The sequence below is a fragment of the Phalacrocorax carbo genome, chromosome 8 (genome assembly GCF_963921805.1).
Source record: "Phalacrocorax carbo chromosome 8, bPhaCar2.1, whole genome shotgun sequence".
In the NCBI taxonomy this organism is placed as follows: Eukaryota; Metazoa; Chordata; class Aves; order Suliformes; family Phalacrocoracidae; genus Phalacrocorax; species Phalacrocorax carbo.
In genome coordinates this window covers 1,491,143-1,505,773 of record NC_087520.1, presented here as the reverse complement: position 1 = coordinate 1,505,773, position 14,631 = coordinate 1,491,143, and the positions used below count along the sequence as shown (strand labels likewise).

The 14,631-nt window shown below is 56.8% G+C and overlaps 1 protein-coding gene and 1 long non-coding RNA gene across 6 annotated transcripts in view; one reads left to right on the top strand and one right to left on the bottom strand.

Annotated features, from left to right (window-relative positions):
* ARHGAP26 (Rho GTPase activating protein 26) overlaps window positions 1–5,055 on the top strand; it is a 183,526-nt gene extending 178,471 nt beyond the window's left edge. For all 5 annotated transcript variants that reach the window (XM_064458239.1, XM_064458235.1, XM_064458236.1 and 2 more), the window contains one exon: window positions 3,338–5,055. In XM_064458239.1, coding sequence (XP_064314309.1) covers window positions 3,338–3,426 — 89 coding nt within the window. In that variant the 3' untranslated portion in view covers window positions 3,427–5,055. The remainder of the gene's footprint in view (window positions 1–3,337) is intronic.
* Window positions 5,056–7,274: 2,219 nt separating this feature from the next.
* Window positions 7,275–9,931, bottom strand: LOC135314636 (uncharacterized). The gene is made up of 2 exons (XR_010374130.1): window positions 9,023–9,931; window positions 7,275–8,074 (listed from the first exon to the last, which is right to left on the bottom strand). It is a non-coding gene; the product is annotated as an uncharacterized LOC135314636 (long non-coding RNA).
* Between the last annotated feature and the right edge of the window lie 4,700 nt (window positions 9,932–14,631).

Here is a 14,631-nt window from a genome sequence, read left to right as displayed (position 1 = left end):
GACCCCAGCTGCCTGCACTGTTTGCCTTCCTGGCAGCTGCCCGACGCTCCAGCTGCTCGCTGGAGTTATTCGAGACCTTGCAGTACACATGCCCCAGCTCTTCACCGCGGCGATACGCAGCACGCCGGCTGTGCCGCCGCAGGCAGCACTGCCGGCACGGCGAGCTGCTCCCAGGGAGGAGCTGGTGAGTGGTTGACGGACACCAGCGTTTGCCACATACAGAGCCGTTCCTCAGTGGTCTTCTGGGTAGGAGAGATTAGTTTCCACCTATCAGCACCAGGGATATTCCACGCAGTTGCCATGTTTCGTGCAGGAGATGGAAAAGTAACGTGTGCTTTTTTCCTCTGGATACCGAGAGCTGGAATAGGTGGGCTCTGGTCAGTCAGATTTTTGGAGGCGACGCTAACGAACGTAGACTTTCTGTTTCCTGCATCAAGGGAAAGAGGCTGTGCCCCGTGGAATTAAGCAGCTCTGTTTTAGGTAAAATCCCAATGTAAAGAAAAGACTTTTTACTACTTTCCAAGTAGTTTTTGGCTTTTATGTGTTAAGCATTGTCATTTGGGAAACTGCTACCACATGCACTGGTTTTGCCCTGGGATATAAATGAGAATATAGCAGAAAGGGGAGGAGAATGAATACATGTGAATTAAAGAAAATACTTTTCCTAAGCAGCTCCATAGATATCTTATAAATAAACATGGTCTCCCCTTTGAGAGCCCGTGGGAATTACAGCAGCTAGGAGGGGAACAAGTTTGAATTAAATACATTGTGTTTGCTAGATAAAAATCAATGGATTATTCAAGGGAAAAAATATACAGCATGTTCTCATCACTTCGCAGCACAGCCGAGGCTCACGTTAGCTGGGGGAAATGAGTTAGGAACAGCGCTGCTTGGTAGAAATATTATTACGATGAAAGGATTTTATAAAAGCCAGCGAAAGCAAATGGATCGTGGAAATACGTAGAGACAGGTTCTTGCCTGAACTTAAGGTTCTCTGCGGTCGCGCACGGCAGAGCAGCATCTCGGTCCGCCCGGGGAACCGGGGTGCCGTCCCCACACCGGGCAGCACCCACGTGGTAAATAACACCATGCTTTGAGCGGGCCATTTAAACGCCATAGCGTTGTTCCTTTTAGTTGCACGAAACCTGGATTTTCCAGCAGATCGTGTGCACTTGATAGTTGCGTGCCCGTGTTGTGACATTAAATGGGAGGGACGTCCTGGGTCCTTGGAGGCCTGCAGTCGGGGAAGGTGAGAGTCACGGGTCAGGAAAGGGATGCTCCCGTGTGTTTTTAATTAGCAATCGCCCCTGGAATGGAAAACTCTGTATTCTGAAGAAATAAACCCCCCACCTGAGCTGCTGCTGACAGATACCGAAGTTTTATGCTACGTCGGGAAAGTTGTGTTGCATTTGCGCCCTAATTCTGCAACAGAGAATGAGATTCTCCCCCCATCTGCTCGTGCTCTATCTGACAGTACCTAGACAGAAATAAATGGATGTCTTCGGGACATAAGCGATTTTTTAAGGCAAAAGCAGTAGCTGGAGCTCACGTGACTTTCCGTTAAAGCACTTTCCCTTCTGCTGAGACCAGAGGGCTGAAGGCGCAGCGTCGCACACACACACCACTTACAATTTCTTTTCTCTTGATGGCTGCTGTCCGCTGGCGGGGCACTCTGCAGCCTTTACTCCCACCCAAAGGGAGGCCACCCAAGAGCTTTTAATGCAGTTTTGCCCTTGGGGGCTTTACTTCGCAGGCTGGAGGTGGCATTTTTCCTCTGCGCAGACTGCCTGAGCCTTTGGTGATCAAAAAGCCCCAAGACTTGGGCGTGAGAGAGTGTAGGCATGGAAAAAGAAGTTGGCACCTGCAGATGGTAAACGTTTTAATCTAGGAGCCAGAACACCGTGGCTCTTAAAACTAGCTGGTTTTCTGTGGTTTGAATTCCTTTTCATTACTGCATTACTGTGCACAGTGTTCCTCTGCAGGCATGCCCCGTAGTGGTGGACTTTGCCGCAGTGGTGAGGACTGGTCTCTCCCAAAGCGTGGAGATGTTTGACTTAAAACGCGCCTGTCTTTCTGAATCTTGCTCACCGGTCAGCGTAGGTCACGATCTTTGCAGAGAGAACAGCCGTCCTGCGACAGAGGAGGCACGCAGAGGAGCCCGAGGCCCTGCCTCTCCGTGCTCTGTGGCTCTGCTGGGTTGATAAGCAGAACGCCCGTGTTTCCCATTGAACGAAAAAGGCTCGGTTTTTAAACACGCGTTTCCACTCTGACTCTGCCGGAGCCTTGGCGTGGCCGGTACCTGCTGGCGCGAGGGCCGCTGCGTGCCCAGAGCCCACCCCCGCAGCTCTGCGCTGGGCGGGGGGCATCGACCCCGCGCGGTGGTCGGCGCCGCTTCTGGGCTGCACTCAAGGAACGTTTGTACCGAAATGCGAATTTTTCCAACACGTTTCACTCCCCTGGGTGGGTGAGGGTGAGCTGGGGCGGGAGGGTGTCCGGGTGGAGACGCGGGGGGCGGTGAGGGGGGCAGGCACCGTGCCCTGGGGCGGGGGAGCGGGGGGACGGGGTCGGGGGGGGGCTGCAGGGACTCGCTTTGCTCTTGCAGTTGACACCAGACAACATATAAGCCAGCCGACCCGCAGAGAGGCCCAGGAAGCTCGGGTAGCTCTGAAATACTGACTTGCCACTGTTTATTGTGGGACGTGCAGGGAGTATCCTCTGCCTGCGCTGGCATAGCCCTGGTTCCTGTAAAATTGGTGAATTTTCAGTAGTTGATTGAATAAAGAAAGCGTGTGAGTCTTTTGAGGGCTGATCAGGCTTCTCATCTCACAGAAATAAGATTGCAGTGTTTGTTTTCGTGCCGGGAGCATTGGCTAATGCATTTTCTGTCTCCGCCTGGTCCGAGGCCAAGCCGGGATGTGCAGGGCTACGATGCGATGCAGTTCACCGTGTTGTCTCAAACTTCAGAGGGATTTTAGCCCAAATCTGGGGGAAATTTTGAGCCCGTTTTTATCCCAAATGCTTGACTTACTAACTGGTGCTGCTGGGCTGCTGTATTTGGAGACCCGGTCGGTAGCCGAGCGTGCAGCTCGCTTGGTCCTTCTGCTGGTTTCGCTGTGGTCGCTGACACTGGAGGAGAGGCAGAGGAGTCCCACGAGTGGGCGGGCACGGGCAGAGCGAGCACTTCGGCTCTCTGAGCTCCTTACCGTGTTAGTTTCCTTGCTTAAAAATAAACGCAAATTAAGGGCCTTGCTCTCTCCCAAGAGCAACTTTGACACCGTCAGCACACAAAGAGCAATCCCCCTCCTGTAGTAACTTGCCTTTTCCTTCTCTCCTCAAGTTCATCCATCCCAGGAGCCTGGCTGGCTGGAAGGGACCCTCGATGGGAAGACAGGATTAATCCCGGAGAACTACGTCGAGTTCCTATAACTCCGGGCGTAAGAAGCACCACTGCTGAGCTTTACATGGTATCCATGGCAGCCGCTGGCGGGAGTCCTGCAGACCGTTTTGCTCTTTGCCACTGTGCGACGCAGGGTGAAGGACTTCCCCGGACCCACTGAGATGAATGTTTGCGTGGAGCCTATCGTCCGCCCCTCCTCCCGCGCTCCTGCGGCGCGCCGGGGCGGCGGGGGGAGCGGTCCTGGCCCGAGCAGGGGCAAGCCGTGCCCAAAGCAGGGGCAAGCCGTGCCCAAAGCTCACGTCCCAGCTGGGAGACCTCGCCGCAATCAGAACCAGCAAAACGCAGCAGCTCCACGCCGCAGCCCGAGCGCTCCGCGGGGGACAAGCCTGCAAACTGAACCAGCACGCGCGAGCCACCGAGCCTGGGGCTCCCCGCAGCTATAACGAGCATTACCGGGAGCTGACGGACCCCGACGCATCGGCCTCCCCGCCGGAGGAAGAGCGGTCAGCGGCGAGGGGTCCTTTGCTCCCACGGCCCTTCCCCGCTTTCTGACCAGCCCGGGCGAAGCCCTCCCGTGCAGCCGGGGAGCGGCGCATCCCCTCCTCGCGCCGCTGTGGCAGAGGAAGGGGTGAGGTGCTTTCGGCTGCCATCAAACCACAGGCTGGGTCTGCAGTTTGCGGGAGGCTGAGCCTCCCGAGGCAGGCGGGGGCAGCCCCGGCGAGGCGGCGGCCGTCCTGCCGTGCCACGGCAGAGCCCTGCTCTCGCAGGCGAGAGCGAGGCACTCGGTGGGCGCTGCAGGGTGGGCACGGCGCCGGCCGGGAGCTGTCAGGCCTCGGCAGGCGTCAGCACGGCGGAGGGGAGAATATTTTGGACCAAACCTCTCAAACATCTATTTTTTTTAAAAAAAAAAGATTTAGATTTTTGCGAGGTAAACATCTGTGATCTGTGCAGCCTGCGCTTCCTTCCTGGAGAGCAAGATGCAGCTCCAGATAAAACACCGCTCCTTTTCTTTGACTGACTGCTTTGTATCTCCACTTCTCAGTGCATGTTGCACAGAGACATCCATGCTTTCGGGAATGGCCAGGCCGCTGATGTGCCACTTCGGAGCTGCGTTTACCATTCTCCACCGTTGCTTTTTAGGTGGTCTCCTTGCTTGGAGCCTGGCATGTAGCCTGTCCGTGCCAAGTCTGTGCAGTCCTGGTTGTGCAAGGTAAATTATTTCCATACTCACAGGACACGTATTGTTGGTGTGGCCAACCTACGGTCTACAGAGAACGAAGGGCGAGCCCTTCGCCGCCGCCCCTCTGCGCCTCCCTGGACGCGCGGCGAGTGGTTGGCAGGGCGAGTTCGCGAATCCCTCGCCGTTTTTGAGGGGGAGGGTGGGAGAAGGAGCCCTGCGGGACTGCAGAGCCGGGCTGGCCGGGTGGCGTGTCGAGAGCTGGAATGATTATATTTTGTAATAGAAAATTGTGAAAGAAACCCCAGCCCGCTGGCAGAGAGACTCTGTTGTGCAGAAGCGACGCTGTCGCGCGCTGCTGGGGGATGGATGTCGTGTCTTTTTGTAATAATTTTAAAGACTCCGAGTGACTGAATCGCTGTATGTGTCACTTTTTATTTTTGAAAGAATTAATGTATAAATAGAGTATCTTAAAATATTATGAGGGAAAGATCTATATTTGATATTTTTAGAAGACCTGTAATGAGAGAAGCGAAGGACATTTGAAACCGGTTGCAGGGAAGCGCTTGCAAACACACTCGCATCCGCACCACCCTCCGAGCCTTGGGCTGCCTTTTCGTCCGCTTCGTGGTGTCACGTAGAAGTGAGGGAAACTGCAATTTCAGACCTCTCTCTGTTTCTTTCAGTAATTAAACTTCCTGGAATTTTGTCTTGAAGGAAAAAAAAAAAAAAGAAAAAGTCAATCTTTTTTTTCCCTGATTTCCAGGGCGGGTGCGGTCCAGCTCACCTCCCGGGATCCCAACCTCTCCGCAAGCGACACACCGGCCCCGCGGGGGACGCACGGGGCACAGCACCGGGCTGGTGCTGTTCAGGCAGGGCTGAAGCCTCCAAAGTGTCCCGTGTTTTCTATTTCAGGGGTTGGATGAAGAGGGCCGAGAGGTTTGCAGGGATAAAAGCCAGTGTTTTGCTGGCAAGTTGCTGGTTCCTGTTCGTCCTTGGATTTCATAATGAATATTTGGACCGTTTGTTGGTTTTCCTGAAGCAAAGGTTTGGGCTGGGCTGAGTCCAGCCCCCGGGGTCGCTGCGGTGCTGCCGGCTGGTGCTGGGACCTCGGGGGGCTGCTCAGAGCTGGCGCTGGCACCTGCGCTGCTCGGGGCGAGCAGCACAGCAACCCCTTGCCGGGGGCGTGGGAGAGGGACGGGAAGGACTAATGGAAAGGAGGGGAAAAAAAAAAAAAAGGGGGGCTTAGTATTTCATCTGTCAGCACCATTCGCTTGTGTTGGGGACCGCCCCGTCCTGAGCTGCTCCTCCAGCGTGATCCCTGCTGCCGTCGTGGGACGCTGCCGGAGCCGGTGGCGTTCAGCTCGCACGGGGGTTCCCAGCACGGCCTTCCGTCTCAAAGGTGACTCTCAGCCTCTGAAGAGCAAGCGTACTAGGGATAAACGCGAATTTCAAACACCTTAAAAGGCGTATTTAAGGGATGCGGTGTTTGGGGACCTCTTTAGTAAGGCTGCACGGGCACCAGCGCGGGCCGCTCTGCGCCTGCAGGCTGCCGGCGGCCCTTATCCCTGCAGAGCTCCTCGGTGCAGGGTCCCCCTTCGGCGCTTCAGATGCCCAGGTTGTTCTGAGACAGGAGTAGATTCCTCCTCCTCGGCACCGAGGAGCCGTTGGGTGCGCTACCTAGAGAGGAACCGGGAACAAAGTCCCACGCAAACGTATTTACAAGGTGTCTTCTGGAGGAAAGGAAAATAAAGCATAAACAGAAGTTATTGCTCTTACAGGAGCCCTAGTGGAATATTTATTTTTAATTAAAACTTTCCAAAAAGAAAAATTTGGCTGAAACGCTTACTGAATGTTCCCTTTTTGGGCCAGCTTTAATACTGGAGTAAACATTGGTTTATTTCCAAGAGAAATTAAGAGATAGAAAATATTTTTTTAAACCAGCTTGACATGGCATTCGACGCTTAACATTAAAGTCATCAGTCAAAATTATAAGGAAGCAGGGATAGTCGGCCTGGCCGATAGGTAAAGCCTCTCCTGTGTTCCCTGTCCCATAATTTTAGGCATTAAACAAACAAAAAAGACACGGTGCAATAATACCTGCTGAAACAGGTATCAGACGAGTCTTGGGGAGCAGTTCTGCCACGTTTCAAGGCAATCGGTGCAAGTCCCATGGGTTGGCCAAGGCCAGCCCACCCCGCACCAGCCTCGGCCCCCGCGTCCCGGCGGCCGCCGACACGTGGCCTTTCTGAGGTCCCCACGGGCCCGTGTTCGAGCTGCTGGCCGTTGTCTCGTTACTGATTTTGCAGAGTTTTGCAGCAGGGAGTGAAGCACCTTGGCCGGTCTGGGAGCACCCAGGCTGCCAGCGCGCCTGTCACACCTCTGGGTGCCCTGCTGGGGGCTTGGCGCGGGTGGGGTTTGGGTGGGTTGCATTGGGTTGGGTTGGGGTCGGATTGCGTTGGGGTTTCGGTGGGTTGCGTTGGGTTGGGGTTGGATTGCGTTGGGGTCTGGGTGGGTTGGGTTGGGCCGGGGTAGGGGTTGGGTTGGGATTAGATTAAGTTGGGTTTGGGATTGGGCTGGGGTTGGATTGCACTGAGGTCTGGGTGGGTTGGGTTGGGCTGGGGTAGGGGTTGGGTTGGGATTAGATTAAGTTGGGTTGGGGATTGGGCTGGGGTTGGATTGCACTGAGGTCTGGGTGGGTTGGGTTGGGCTGGGGTAGGGGTTGGATTGGGTTGGCTTGGATGATTTTTTTCAAGCAGCCTATTAGTCATTAAGAGGAACAATTTCAGACTCTGGCCATGAATTTTTCAGATTCCCATCTGGCTCCATAGTCAGACAAAACATCCTCCTGGTAATTGTCTTGCCTTGAGAAGACTTCTGCCGAGTTGGGTGGCCTGAATAGCATCCCAGACCATTATAGCTCATTACAGCCGTGCTCTGTAGCCGCTCGCAGAGCTCGCTTGTTGCTGTAACACGGGGGTATGTGGCTGCTGTGTCCTCAGCACCAAACGCTTCAAGCTGCAGGCAGGGTCCTGCTGGTCCCCGCGGCTGCTTAATGCAGCCTTAGGCCGAGCGGCTGGATGGAGCTGGGTGCTGGGAACGTGTCTCAAACCCCCACAGCCAGAGGGATCGGACCTTCCCGCGTCCGTGTCCTCTGGCTGCGGGTGAACACACACGGGGGCGTACGCAGCGGTGTGTCCGTCTGCACGGGGGCACGGCAAGACAAACGCCGTCATTCACTTCGGGGAGCGGGCTGCGCTCTAATCCTGACACAGGGGTTCTGCTATATTGATTTCAGGCTCTGCTGCCACTTTATTTTGTAAATTGCAGTTGAAGCACTGGAATTTTTCCCTCGAAGAAGGGTATTGCTTATTTTAGTTTCACTTCCGACAGCTTAAAAGAGGGTGGTGGTGAGGGACGGGAGGGGGCTGCTCGTCAGAGCCTCTCAGCGCTGTCAGAGCTGGGTCCCGCAGTAGCCTCCTGATGGCTCTGTTTAAATACTGAAGAGGAGTTACCCTGATCTATTGGCGAGATTTCACAGCACAGACCCAAACAGCTTCAAGTAATATTTGTTTAAGTCCCTGGGGTGCCTCTAAAAGCCTTTCCTGTATTCCCGGCCACAGTCTGCCCCGGGGAGCGCCGGGGCTGCAGGTGACGCTCGGGGGAGCTGCATCCCCCCCCCAGCTCGTTCTTTTCGATGGCTTTTCAGGCGGATTTAATTTGGCGTTAGGACCCTCCTCCGCCAGCCTGCACCCTCTCAGGGCAGGGCTGGGGAAGCGGGGAGCTCCCCACGAGCTGCCGTTTGGGTGCGGGTGGGACTCGGTCAGCGGGCTCCTCGCAGCCGGACGAAACGTCGCCCTGCGCCCTTGACACCCGCGGCCACCCTGGCGTGGGGCGCGGGGCAGCCGCAGCCAGCAGAGCCCCTGCCCCGGGGCGCAAGGGTCAGGAAATCAAGAGCGAAACACCAGCTCATGGGCGGTGCAGAGGGTAAGGGCTCGTGGGAACGGGGGGGGTCTCATGGAGACGGTGCTTTTTCCAGTTTGCTTTACAGAGATTTGGATGCCCAGCGGCAGGATGTCGCTTTGTGTGACGCTCTTTAAGCAGGAGATGATGGCCACCATACAAAAGTTGAAAAATCAGTGTCGGCCTTTGCCATGGGGAGATGATAAAGGTCGTCTGCTTCTCCCCATGTCCACAGAGATCTCTGCCACGTGCTCTCCAGCGGTATTTATCTTTGCAAGCTGTGTTTGCTGAAAGGGGCCTCTCCACCCCACACCCCACCGGGGCTCCCGGGCTCATCCAGCCCATGTGAGGCTCGTGAGAGACCCAGCAGAGCACCCGCTGCTCCCCAGCACCACTACAACGCCAGGCAGGCATCGAAAAGCTAACTTATAGCTACTGCTTCATGAGAAGGAGAGAGGACTAAGAAAACAAACACCCCCAAAAACCTGATTTTCTCTTGTCCCAGAGCAGGCGTGGAAAGGCTCTTTCTCGCCGCCGTGTTGCAGCGACACACCTTTCCGACAGCGACCCCATTTATATTCTTTTCAGCCTCCACGTGCATAGTCCTGAAAAGACAAAACCCACCCCCAAGACGTTCCTCAGCACCCAGGGAGCCCTTTTCCCGCCGTCAGGCTCAGCGCTGTGCCTCTGCCCCCCGGCAGCGCGGTCCCAGCCCCGCGCCCGCCTTGCCTCCGCTCCTTCGGGGAAATCAGAGCCCCGCTCCTTGCTTCTTATCAGCATGTTCGGTGCGATTTCCAGAAATGATCGAAATAGCACAAAACCTGTGATGCCAGTGCTCTCTGGAGCAGCGCGCAGTAAATCACGGCCGGCCTGGAATAGCGCTTGGTAATAAAATACAGAGCACAGAAATAGCCTGCCGGCAGGGCCGCCCGCGAGCGGCTGTGCGTGCGGCCAGGCTGCGGGACGCGGGGACAGACACCGCCAGAGGAGCAAACCTGGGTTTCTACTCAAAAAAAAAAAAAGAGGAAACTTTATTTCCCCGGAAGCAGGCGCAGGCTTGGTTGCACATAAGCTTTTCCCACTGGCCGGGAAGGCATTTGCTCAGCATTTCTGAGGCCATTTCACAAGCCCTTGCTGGGCACCAACAGGGCCCCGTCCCACCGCCAGCCTGCAGCCACCCCCGGGACCCCCGTCCCCTTAGCAGGGCACCCACACCCGGGGGCTGCCGGAGGCATCTGCCCCATGGGACACAGGACGGGAGTCTCTTTTTTCCCCCCATTTTATTTTCATCTTTTTTTCTAGCAGCGTTTCAACATTGCCACTTGCTTTGGAGATGGTGATGGAGGCGTGAGCAGGGAAAGCGATGCCAGAGGCGGGGGAAAAAAAGGGGGCGTTTGCACGTTCAGCCTGCAATCCGTGTCAGTGGGTCAGAGAGGGCTGTGCACCAAGTGCTCGGAACCGGGATTAAAAGGGAGCGGAGGCAGGGACGGGAAAGGCGCTCCCTCACCCGTGGCCCCGGGCACCCGTGGGGCAGCCGGCGGCAGCGAGGGGCTGCGCCTGTCGTCCCCGCGGAGCCGGGGGGCTGCTGTGCCGGCTGCAGGCAGAGGCACGAGCCTCCTGCGGCATCCCTCTGGGAAGGTTTTTGTATTTTCTATTAATAGGTGTTTATATTTAATGGCCAAATGAGCCCAGCATCTAGCGTCAGCCCTCTCAGGCTGCAGAGCGCGCGCTAGAAGAAGCGCTGGGGTATTTTTTTATGCTGCAGCAGTGACAACCCATGGACCCGCTCAACAAAGCCTGGCCCAGTGACCCGCACTGGGACGGACGGCTGGGCTCTGGTGGGTGCTCGGCCCCGCCGTCCCCAGCCAGCACCCGGCCACGGCAGCACCGCGGCAGACTCCGCATCCCCGCCGGGCGCTGGGGCGAGGCGGGAGGGCAGCGGGGCGATTTCCCCTCCTGTGTCGGGGGGACCTGGCGGTGCCCGAGCAGGAGCCGGCTGGGCCATTCCTGATGGGTGACGGCACTGGGCAGGAGGCCCCGGCTTGTGGCTGCGCCCTCCCTGTGCTCGGTTTAGCAGCTTATCGCTGCTGGGATGCTGCTCCCTTGCTTTTCTCCTAAAGAAATCCCATCTCCCCCAGGTTTTTAAATCCCATAAACACGTGCAAGACTTTCAGTGGACACGTGGCGGTGGAAGGCCGTGCACCCAGGCGGCGGTGTCCGAGACGAAGCAGCGCGTCCGTCCCCACCCAGACCTCCAGGAGCGGGCGGGAGGGACGGCTCAGCACCACAGCGGGGACCCTGCAGTTGCGCAGGGTTTAATCGAGCGGTTGGGACGGACAAAAAACGTGCGCGTCGTTGCTATAGGAGTGAGGAACCGCGCGTGTTATTGCTGCGTCCCTCCCGCCCACCCACCCACGGTGACACCCGGGGACGGGGGATGCGCTCCAGGCAGCTCAGCGCGGCCCGCACGCTCATCCCACCCCTCATTCCCGGTTATTCCCGCAAGCACCGAGCAACCCCCCCTGCAGCCACCCCGCAAGGGCAGGGTCGGGCCGCGTCCCTGTGCGGCTCTCCCTGCCGGACCCCGGCCGCCTGCCGCGGCCGCCCCGTGGGAAGCGGGATGGCCCGAACCGCGCGGGGACCCGCGGCCGGCTGGGCTGCGCGGGGGGCTGGCGGCCGCAGCCGAGCGGCACGGGCATTTTCACCAGTTCGATGCAGCATTGCTTGAAGTCAGACTGGTCTGTAGCTGGGGAAAGTTACCTACGCGGAAAAAGGAAGCCCAGTGCTGAAGGGACATCGTCTGCTTAGCAAGTGCATGGTATTTTAATTGTTCTAACGAACCAGAAACCTCAAAGCAATTATAGTTTGTACATTTGGGCTAATTTAAATTTTCAGCTTATGGGAAATAAAGATTAAAAGCAAGGGTGTTTTTTTTTTAAGAAATAGCCGTTTAAGGCTCTATTCCCTGGGTGAGGAGCTGATTATTTGAAGACAAGCATGGCGAAGCAGCTTGTAATTTAGCACAACTGTTTGACGGCTCACGAGGTAGCACCTAGCTATTACTTATTATAAATCCTCCCTTCTGTTAATGAAGCTTATTCTTGCTTCTAAACCTCAGACAAAGGGGTCTAGAAAAATCGCACCTGTGCTCTAAAACTCACTGACGCACTCAGGAAGGGGAAAAAAAGCCCCAGCAGCCGGGGACCCTGGAAATCTGCCGCAGGGCTCAAATTATGTGGGGAAGGCAGGGAAGATGGTCTGGACATGGGAGCTCTGGCGGAGTTTAAATAAACCCGTTTCCATATCGCGATTTCTGTGTCCCTGCCAACGCGTGGCCCATCTCCCAGGGAGCCCCCCACCCCCCACCCCCTCTCCCGGCTCTGCAAGAGCATCGCATCCCGCCTGCTGCTCCCCCTTCCCTGCGCTGCAGCAAGGTCGAGCTGGCAATTAGATAATTAAATAGCTGCAAATGGATCAGAGCTTTCGTTAACAACCACCTGTGAGTTAAGAACAGAGAAGAAGTAACGGGCAATGAAAAAGGCACCGCAAATGAGCCCCAGAACGGCTGAAACGCGACCGAGAGCGGAGGCAGGGCGTCGCTGCGGCGCGGGGGGTTCAGCGCCCAGCCTGCCCTCTTTGCTCTGCTCGGTTTTAATCCCAGGGTCGATTCCTGCCGACGCCCGCGCAGGGGTGCGGGCAGGCCCTGCCCGGGCGGCAGAGGCGGTGCTGGCGTGGCGGGCGCCGGCAGACCCCAACGGGGCTTCGCATCGTGCCCGGTCGTAGCCGCCGTCCCGGTGCGCTCCCAGCACGCTGGGGTGTCTTGCTACAGCTGCAGCAGGCTCAGAAAGTGCTAAAATTAGAAGCAAGGGCTCCTGTTAACCAAAGCAAGAATTTAGCTTCATGCAAAACTTGTTGGGAGAAGTGGGATTTGAGAGAAAAATCTGCTGGAGCCTTACTTAAATGTAAGTTTGTATTCGTAGTCGATGGGACAGCACCGTCAACATCCCCGGCTGGGTCTTGCCATGGAGGCAGCCGGCAGAGAGTTTTTTTCTCAAGCCCGCATTGAGCACCGCGGCCGCCGCGGCTCGCTCGGCCGCAGCAGGAGGTGCCCGGGGCCAGCCCGGAGGCGCTGGGGCTGTGGCGGGGCCGGTGGGGCCGGTGGGGCCAAGGACCCCCTGCGGCCCCGCAGCCCGGCCGGCCGGGACCTGCCGCTGCTGCTGCAGCAAGTGGTTGTGGGCTTTGGTTTTAACTCATATTTCCAGCCACTGTTAGAGCAGCTCTTGTGCAAACAAGCTTAGTCTAACGTTGTTTACCTATAACTTGCACCGGAGGCAGAACTACCGACCTGGCCGGCAGCCAGGGCCGGGCTGTTGCAGCAGAGAGTGCCACGTCGTGCCCTCCTCGCCCCGCCAGCCTCGGCCGGCGCCCGGGGTGGCGGCACCGCCGCGGGTCCGGCTGCCGGAGCGGGGCTGGGGAGGGGGAGCGGGGCTCTGCTGCCTCCTGCCCTGGCCCTGCCTGCCCGAGCCACCCTCCCAGAGCTGCCTGCGCAGGGGAGGGATGGGGAAAGAAACCATGCCTGCTTGACATACGGTGGCTTTCACTTGCTGGTCTGCTAGGTTTTGTAGATATTTTGCACGTGTCTTTTTAGAGCTTATTAATTTTGCTGCAGTCCTAATCGATAATAAGTATTTCTGGGACTGGGAAATGCACATGCTTTTTCTGGCCCGCACCTGCCTTTTTATTTTATTTGTTTTTTTCTTTTTTTCTTAAATTTGGTTTTGGTTCTTTTTTTTTGTTAAATAAATGTTGCTCTGTGTTGGCCTGGTACCTGAAATGCCTGTTCCTCTGAAACACCCGGGGACGGCCCTCCAGTCACAATACAGAGAACCAATTAAACCTCAAGATTATAATCACTCCTCTGTTTATTATTTATTTCCCCAGCAACAATGATATATTTAGACCAACAGCTTTGAGCTTTTTCAGACCCATTATGCTCAGCAAATCCCAGCAGCCGCGGGCGCCGGCCCCGCGCTCTGAAATCGCATGGGAGCGAGCGCTGGCCGCGGAGGTGGGAGATGGGGGGCACCGGCACCGGGAGCCCCCGGTGCCCAAGGGGAGATCCCCCGGCCCCAGCGCTGGCGAGAGCCCCGGAGCGGGGCAGGGCTTGGCCCCGGGGCAGGGGATGCAGGTGGGTGAGGGGCCTGGCCCACGCCTGGGAAGAAGCATCGCCGTAAAAGGGGAGGGTGTGAAAGCAACGCCCATGAGGTTTCTTTAGATTTGCCACGAGTTGGGTTGAATCACGGAATCACAGAATCATTAAGGTTGGAAAAGACCTCTGGGATCATCAAGTCCAACCCCAACCCAGCACCCCCAGGCCTCCTAAACCATGGGCCCAAGGGCCACGGCTACATGGCGGTTGAACCCCCCCAGGGACGGTGACTCCCCCACCTCTCTGGGCAGCCTGTGCCAGGGCCTGACCGCTCTGGAAATGAAGACATTTTCCCTCATCTCCAACCTAAACCTCCCCTGACGCAGCCTGAGGCCGTTCCCTCTCGTCCTGTCCCTGGTGACTTGGGAGCAGAGACCAGCCCCCCCCTCACTCCAGCCCCTCTCAGGCAGCTGCAGAGAGCGAGAAGGGCTCCTCGTGGGTTAGTTGGATTTTTTTCTTTTTTTTTTTTTGATAATTGCTCTGTTTTGAGCCTGTAGAAAGGTTTCAACAAACTTTTTTTGTTTCCAGTAGGAACACGGGCAATTCTTCCGCAGCTCTTTAACAGGCGTGCCACCTGCAAGTTAAAAAGGAAAAAAAAAAAAAAAGAAAATAGTATGAAATAAATGAGGAATTTAAAAATGCCAGGGTTTAATCTAGGGTTGCTTCTTGCAGGGGCGTAACTGCGGCTGCGGTGGGGCCGGCGGCCGAGGCAGGCATCGGCGGGGGGGGCGGGGATCTGGTGGCGGAGGCGCGTCTCTGCCTGCGCCGCGGTGGGTGGCAGCGGCTCGGACACGGCTGCGCTGGAAGAGCCACCGATGGGTCGGTGATCTGAACAATGTGAGTCGACCAGTTGTAGAGCGGCATTAATAAGGCCACCTGTAGGGA